We start from the raw sequence: 8,148 nt of genomic DNA, 5'->3' as shown, positions 1-8,148 counted from the left end.
GGCACTCCAGACAGCTCTTATGCCCAAAAAAGGAACCAGAACGGTCTTTGTCTAAATTTAGAAGTGTCGGAGAACCACAACTCTGGACCAAGTCAAGCACTACACATAGTACACATTTTTTGGGGACACTTTTTTTCCCGACAGTGCCACTTTTACAACCAGTTGGAAACATTCACGACGTGCATCTTTACATAAACATATAATATGCCCAACGGTAAAAAAATATATAGTTTTTTGGAAATAGGTAAACCTGCTAATTGTTTATCGGGAATACGGGAAGCAAACCTTCATCAAGGGGAGAAATATGCTACAGTCACTGACACAGATTTCCCAGAGCGTTAGCCTTGAAGGTTGACACCACTGCACATCCCCACTTTTGCATCTGCCTCGTTTTCAGAGTCTGAACAGTGGAATTGGTTGTCAAGGAGAGCTCTCCATCCGCGGAACAAAACCGGATGTTTGTGACTAGTAAAGCAATCAGCTGTCACTGTCACCGACAGAGCTAGCCAAGCGAGCTAAATACATAGTGCTATCGAGCTTAAGCCTTTCAGCTGGGATCTATTTACCAGATTATAGGTAAATCCACCAATTTCATTATTTGTTTCGTGGGTTATCATAGCTAGCATGGACATAAACGTTACAGTAGACGAACCAGCTAATTTCGATTATCTCCTTGGCTTGGTTTACCATACAGGATCTAGTTCGCTTTGTAGCCTAAGCTAATACTCACCTAAAATCTGTCAATTTAGTTAATAAATGTGGTTTACTGTAAGCTACAATGTTGTTCACCGGTAAGGCTAGTTGAAGTGTAGCTAGCGTAAATTTGCCACGTTACAGTAGTTTACGTAATAATTGGAGCTTCTACAGAATAAGATCGAGGTTTAGAAACGCAGAAAAAACAGCCATAAGTTAAATAGCTTGCTAGTTAGCTATTTACATCAATAGTGTGTGCCCTATGATAACTACAGCAGAAGAGACGGATAAATTACAATACACACAGTTCCTCTTTCTGACTTTTTTGCGCAACGACGTATGTGCAGTAACTATAGCGAACGTTTTTTTCTTGATATAACTCTCATTCACTGTCTTTCGACTACGATAGATCTCGTTTTGAGTTTATTGTTTCCCTAGTTCTGTCTGTGCCGGAAGACAGACTGATTCGGAGCAACCAGTAGAGCTACAACTCGCTTCTGTGCTTCGCGTACTGTTAATGCAGTGTGTTTATACGAGAGGAGGTCGTTCAGCGCACAACATATTCACTGCAGTTGTATTTGTATATTTTAGCTAGCTAGCTGGGTGTGTAAAATAATTGCACTTTGAATGCACTCTCCTGACTTGGACTAACTGCGCATGTTGTGTTTCTTCAGTTGTGATATTTAAAGAAGCAAAATGTCAGAACGCATTGCATCTTAGACGGGGAGAACTGTATTTGAGCCTTGCAGCAAAATACAGAATGGGTAGCACAGCAACAAGGCTGTTACTTCTATCACAACCCCTGTGGTGTTTTTGGATAAAGTATATTGGTTCATCCATGCAAACATAACAAGTGTATGATGTTTTATGAAAATCCTGCCATGGTCTACACTAAGAGTAAGATTGACCTTTGTATGTTGAATTTCATGATTCATACTATAAAAACAGCAATGGATTGTATACACAGACATGTAGGCCTTCTCCCAGATATCTTGAAATCTTGATTTTAGTGTGGATTTATTTTTAGTCTGATTGGAGATAGTGAAGGACAAGAGGTTATAGGCTGCCAATTTGTTTCTTTTGTCTATGTACCATACTTTCATTAGTTATGACAGATTTTAAATACTCTTTCGTTCTTCTAACACTGCCTTTGTTGATAGCTACTTTCTTGAGTAAGGCGTACATACTATTAATGGGTTGTGTGATTGTCCCATAGCTATCTTAAAATGAATTAAATTGTAAGTCACTCTGGATTTGAGCTAAATAACTGAAATCTAATCAGTACAGCTTTAAAATATTTCCCCAAGTTTTCTATTCTTGTTAGACACTTGTTAACCCTTTGGCTGTTTTACCCACTCATGGTTTTATTTTTCTTGGGCTTAAGCCACAGTCACATGAAGTGAACCCTTTGTTGAGAAAGAAAGTTGTGGTTTCAGTGCTGTGAAACATTTTAGGTGTTGATGAACTCACTCTTCTTCCTTTGACAGAAGGCTGGCAGAGCACCCGTCCAGGCTTTGTTTTGTGTGGAGTCCCATAGTACACCACCATGTCTTCTGACCTTCTGGTTGACCTCAACGATGACCTTGGAGGAGATGAGCCCCCCAGCAATGCCCTGGACCAGCTCAAGCTGTCTCCAATGGGGGACAAGCTGTGGCCCCCAGATGACTCCAACATGAGCAAGTCTGGTAAGAACCTCAAATAACGACCTCAATGTTTTCTTTGTGTTTTTGGTTGGTTGAGATAATGGAACAGATATCTTGGCAAAATGTAAGAATTGCTAAAAATGTGGTGTTCTAAGAAGCGCCTAATCCCCCCAAGACATAATCATTAGATCAGTGTTTGAAAAGTCACATTCCTGGCGAAAGAATTTGCTTGCCCCTGTAGTTATCAATCAGCCTTTTGGAAGATTAGCCAAATCACTAAAGAATTGAGTAGCCTATTTCAAACTAGAGTATTGCAGTTATTTCCCTAAACATCTTTACAATTGTATCGCTTCCATTGGTCCAAGAGGAGAATAACGAACAAAGCACACTCAGTCTGTTGTTGTTGCTTCCTTCCTATTATTACAGTGTGATTGCATATTGCCCTCTGATGCAGTGTGCATACATGAATTCTGCATTCTTTCTGTACGCCAGAGTAGGCAACGGGACCGTCAAGTGTCTGGTTTATTTCTGTTCCAAAGCACATGCCCACCCCCTGGCTGATTTGGAGTTGACGAGGGGTGAGGGGAGGTTTCCAGAACTAGGCAGTGCGATTTACCGTCAAATTGTTCTCAGAATGATTATTAGGCATCCACGAGTATAAGTAAAAAAATTAATGTAAAAGAAAGTATAATGGTACAAGGGTTAATCGCAAACGAGATGCACTAATGCTTTGGGCAACCACACACTAGTGACTCATTTTGTGATAAAGGGCATCGCTTCACCCGTTCAGCCGTGCCCGGGATGGCCACTGGCCAAAGTGCAAGCTGCAGACATTGCATTCTCTGTGGGGTAGCCGGTGAAATGCAGTGTCCACTTATGTCAGTATCAGGGGGCTCAAAGTGTGCATGCAAACCTATTGTAAGAAGCCCTGAGTAATCAGCACATCCAGAAACCGATGATTCGCTTTAGAATTCCGAGCACTCCGCACTTCCTGATACTAGCAAGCTCGTCGCCCACCTGATCGTGTCCCTCTCTGACCCCTCCACAGAGACAGACATATCCAAGCGGTTGGGGGAGGGGTCGCACCTGACTTGGGACCACCCCTACTATGATATCGCCAGGCATCAGATCGTGGAAGTGGCCGGTAAGACCTTTATCGCTACAGTGGCGGCCTAACTGATCAGAATGTCCCGTTCCATCTGTAACCCAGCTGACCTTGTTTTTCCTGCTACCCGGCCCCTCAAGGCGACGATAACTTTGGCCGGAAGGTGATTGTCTTCAATGCCTGCCGGATGCCCCCTCACCACGAACTGGACCACCACAAGCTGCTGATGTGAGTGCCACTGCTGATGTTATTGCCTCGTGTCAATCTATGTCTCTGTCTCAAAGTCTCAAAGTTTCACAAGTGACGAGGGTGGATTTCTTCCAACTCTCTACCATCCAGGTATCTGAAAGCCACCCTGGACCAGTATGTAGAGAGCGATTACACCCTCATCTACTTCCACCACGGCCTCACCGGTGATAACAAGCCGTCCCTCAGCTGGTTGAGAGACGCGTACAGAGAGTTTGACCGCAAGTGAGTCCCACCCAACCTAAGGCCGGACAACCGGGGAGCGAAGACGCCTTGTGGATTTGGTCGTTTAACATCATATGGAAAAACTGTGATGAGAAAGTGAATTGCTTATTCGTTTTTTGATATCCCTTTTTTTACTTCAGGTACAAGAAGAACATTAAGGCCCTTTACATTGTACACCCCACAATGTTCATTAAGACACTTCTCATCCTCTTCAAGCCTATAATCAGGTTAGCAATCAGGCTCCCAAGACACCCATTACAACAACCGACTGTAAAGCGTACCATGTGTGATTAATCAAATTCTTTTTTAGCTTCAAGTTTGGTCGGAAAATCAACTACATCAACTACCTGAGCGAACTGGAGGATATTGTGAAGTGTGACCAACTGGTGATACCCACCCGGGTGCGAGAGTAAGAGTGTTTCTTGTAACACATTTTATTTAAACTGTCACAATGCATTTAGATGCTCTCGCATTTGGATGTCTGTTTGCAGTATCTGACTAGATCTCCTCAAGTGGATTTTAATGTGCCGTCTCTGAGTGTCTTCTTTTGTCCTCTCTGTTCGTCTTTCACACTGACTCTTTGTCTCTCTATGATTTTCTGTCTTTTTCTTTCATTTCGTCAGCTATGATGACAAAATCCGAGCCTCACTGAAACCATCAGTTCAGGACCAGTTGTCTCCTCCTCGCAGCCCACCACTGCCCAATCAACAGTTTGGAGTCTCCTTGTCACTGTGGGTACCAGGATGAGATCATTATACTTTTTTTCTTACATCACTTCTCTTTTACATCTTACCCTACTGTTGCTTAAGAACACATGTCATGCATTTGAAGCAATTCGTTCTTGTTGGTTTGTCAAGACTTAGAGCGAGAAGTCCCGACAACGAAGCAGTGCCGTTGGTGATGCGAGACACAGTTGCCTTCTTAATGGAGCAGGGTATGCAGCACAGTTGTCATGTGTGTGTGTGTGTGTTAATTGAAGAGTAAAGGTTTATGCTGTGTTTCCCCTGACTAGCTATTCATATCAGAATAATGATTTCAGTGCGTCTATCTGCTGTCATAATCAAAGGTAAACCTAGGAAAATTCACACGGCACTACCTACAAATGTTTGGTGGTACCTGACTATATTCTCAAAGAAAAAATTGCACTTAATGGTAAAAATGTGAATTGACCTCATAAAACAAATGCTGTTTTTAAAAACATAAATGTTTCTGTTTAATTTCCAACATTGTATAGTTTTGGAAATTTGTCAAACTAGCAGTTAAAAATGTTTCAAACGATCCTTGTTTCCTGTTCTGTTTTAGGTCTTGAAATCGAGGGGATATTCCGGCGGTCAGCCAATGTGACTCTTGTTAGGGATGTTCAGCACAAATATAACTCTGGTAAGAGGTTTTCCCATACTTGTTCTACAGTTAATTTGAGTGGAAAAAAACAATGAGTCTATGTAATCCCTTCATATAAAATCCACATGTAAACGAATGAATCACATTAACGCTTTGGGATTTGTATGGCTCTGTGAATGTGTGTAATCGTGCGCATCTGTGGCTCCAGGCGAGGAGGTGAGCTTTTTCCAGATGGAAGACGTTCACCTGGCAGCTGTCATCCTCAAGACTTTCCTCAGAGAACTGCCAGAGCCCCTGCTTACATACCAGCTCTACAATGACATTGTCAACTTCCACAGTAAGTTTATCTCCCAATTTTTCTCTGTTTTTTACCACTATGGCTGTCCACATTTTCCATGTCTTACACCTTAGGTGATAACTAAGTTAGGCTAAATAAAGGGTTTATTCGTTCTGCTCATTCCACAGATGTTGACAGTGGTTCCCAAGTGGGGGCCATCCGGACCATGCTGGCCACACTGCCTGAGGAGAACTACGCCTCCCTCAAGTTTCTCATCGAGTTCCTGGTACAGGTACGTTTTCCGTTGAGTCGTGCATTTCAAATACTTGGCAGGAAGTTCTTCAAACACTCCAGTTTGTCTTAGAAGGGAGGTGATTATTTGGCTGTGTAAATATCACTCTGTCTCAGCATTCAGCGGTGCCCGTTGTCACTTGCCTTCGGTTTGAACCAGGTTCTATGTATATCAACCGGCGAGTTTTCTTTTGTAGCCGTTGATATTCCACTGTGAATGTGTGCACTTGCCTCTGTAGGTGTCAGCGAAGAGCGAGATCAACAAGATGAACAACGCCAACCTGGCGGTGGTGTTTGGGCCCAACCTGCTGTGGGGGCAAGACGCCGCCATGACGCTCAGCGCCATCGGCCCGATCAACAACTTCACCCGGACCCTGCTGGACCAACACCAGGAGGTGTTCTCCCCATAGGGTGCGTCCCGGCGGCTGTCTTTTCCGACCACGGCCAATTCCGTGATCAAATCTCTGACCCTTTTGTTATATTGGTCCAGTGTAGTGTAACTGTTTTCTTTCCTCCCGGTGCCCATAGTAGTGTTGCCAAATGCATGACTCGTGTTGTGACCGTGACTGAGGACACAGAGAGTGAGAGCAAGCAGGGGAGATGAACCAGTTAAGAGGCCAAAAAATTTATAAAAATAAAAGGGTCTGGGTATGAAAAAAGCTTTTACCCCCACCCCTCCGGATAACTAGTACTCAGGACGAGTTTTACACAGCATACATGATTTGGTACTTTAAAATAATTGGGACAATCTGTCAAAACCAGTTCCCATTTGTTCTGGTTTGATCATATCAAAGCTTTATTTTGATGGTACAGGTTTCAGAGCATTTATGTAACATTTTGTATCCAGGGGGCAAGATATATATTTCATATTTATTTTCTTGACGTGTCAACTCTTATTTGTATTGGAGCAAATACTTTTACAATTTCATAAGTGGTCGGTGGCTGGAGCCAATGAGACGGTGTATTTCAGTAGTCGGTAGGAAGTTTAGAGATGAGAGGGTTGGGACAAATAGAAAGATAGCCAGTTTGAATCCCTAAGCCATTGAGGCGAAAAATCGTCCGTTGTGCCCTTGAGCAAGTTGCTTAACTTGTAATTGCTACTGTAAGTTGCTCCGGCAAAAGAGCTTCTGCTAAATGATTAAAACCTAATCTGTGTTCTATGGGGAAGTTTATATTTTGGCACATCTTAATTGAGAGTCATGATCAGCATTAAAATCAAACCTTAAGAGTGTGTGCATTTACATGGTGGTTTTGCCGCATACCGCCTTAGTTTTTAGTTTTTGTTTTTGTGACAAAACACCATTATATCCCTTAATAATTTACATCAACCCTTTGCTTGTTTGTCATTTTGTTTTTGCATGAATTAAAAAAAGTATCTTTCATTTTAAAATCATTTGTACAGATCAACTATAAAAAAGTCAGCTATTCTTGATCATATAACTTCTCCATTTCATGTTAGCCTTCATAAATGCTGGACAGTGTGTTCGTTATACATATATTACTGTAGCTGTGTATTATTATGCTCTACTTATGACATTCAGCAGTTACTGAGAGAAGATCTATCCAGGTGTAAAGGTGCTGATGGCTTTAATGTCACTGCTGGTGAAAGATTTTCATGAAGCCTTAAAGCCAATAGGGGGCATGGAAGGGCTCCTAATCATGGATACACTGAAATGCTGAATACTTACAGACCCAGGGGACTCTCAGGCCATCATTCTTATGTTTCTTCTAAATGTTAACTTTTACATTGTTTATATGCCTTATTTTGCTCATTTGTATGGATGCAAAGTCGCTTTGGTTAAAGTTCCAAATTCATTCCAACCAAAGAATTACAGTTGTATTCGAGAACACTAAAGATGGTTCCATACAATAATTTTTGCCCCTGTAACATTCCTAATTTTTCCATTAACAAGGGCCAGATATTTCAGGTGTATTACTCCTGCACTTCATAATCCTGAATGACCCCGAACAACAACATTGCTAATGTTAAATGACTGAATAAGCAAGAGTTCTGTGCTTTGTTTTCTCTGTTATTAAAATGAATGGGTTAACTGTGCATGAAAACGTCATAACCATGTCAGTGGAACAGCCGTATTGATATGCAGATCAGTGGCTTCTAGTAGAACATTTTGCTATCCCCTTTGTATCGGTGTGCCTTAATGAAACAAACAGGCGACTCCTCCTACTTGTCATATCCTGTGAAAATTGTGCCCGTTTGTCCACCTCTACAGTACAATCTGTCTATCTGTATTGTCAATGATAATAGTATTTCCTGGTTGCTACAGTGAGAATTAAATGTCTCTTTAGGAGTATTCCTTTTCCTCTGT

The 8,148-nt window shown here is 41.9% G+C and overlaps 1 protein-coding gene across 2 annotated transcripts; it reads left to right on the top strand.

Annotated features, from left to right (window-relative positions):
* The first annotated feature begins 413 nt into the window (after positions 1 to 413).
* arhgap1 (Rho GTPase activating protein 1) lies at positions 414 to 7,823 on the top strand. 2 transcript variants are annotated; one of them, XM_010882133.5, is made up of 13 exons: positions 414 to 576; positions 2,184 to 2,378; positions 3,385 to 3,480; positions 3,582 to 3,669; positions 3,781 to 3,912; positions 4,053 to 4,139; positions 4,223 to 4,321; positions 4,536 to 4,643; positions 4,770 to 4,846; positions 5,215 to 5,292; positions 5,462 to 5,590; positions 5,719 to 5,822; positions 6,061 to 7,823. In XM_010882133.5, the coding sequence occupies exons 2-13, from the start codon at positions 2,240 to 2,242 to the stop codon at positions 6,229 to 6,231; spliced, it is 1,308 nt and encodes a 435-aa protein (XP_010880435.1). In that variant the 5' UTR covers positions 414 to 576; positions 2,184 to 2,239; the 3' UTR covers positions 6,232 to 7,823. The 2 variants fall into 2 exon arrangements, with proteins under 2 accessions (XP_010880435.1, XP_010880427.1); XM_010882125.5 differs by having other exon boundaries at positions 415 to 576; positions 2,181 to 2,378.
* The last annotated feature ends 325 nt before the right edge of the window (positions 7,824 to 8,148 follow it).

Source organism: Esox lucius, chromosome 2, assembly GCF_011004845.1.
Source record: "Esox lucius isolate fEsoLuc1 chromosome 2, fEsoLuc1.pri, whole genome shotgun sequence".
NCBI lineage: Eukaryota > Metazoa > Chordata > Actinopteri > Esociformes > Esocidae > Esox > Esox lucius.
This window is presented reverse-complemented; position numbering and strand designations above follow the sequence as displayed.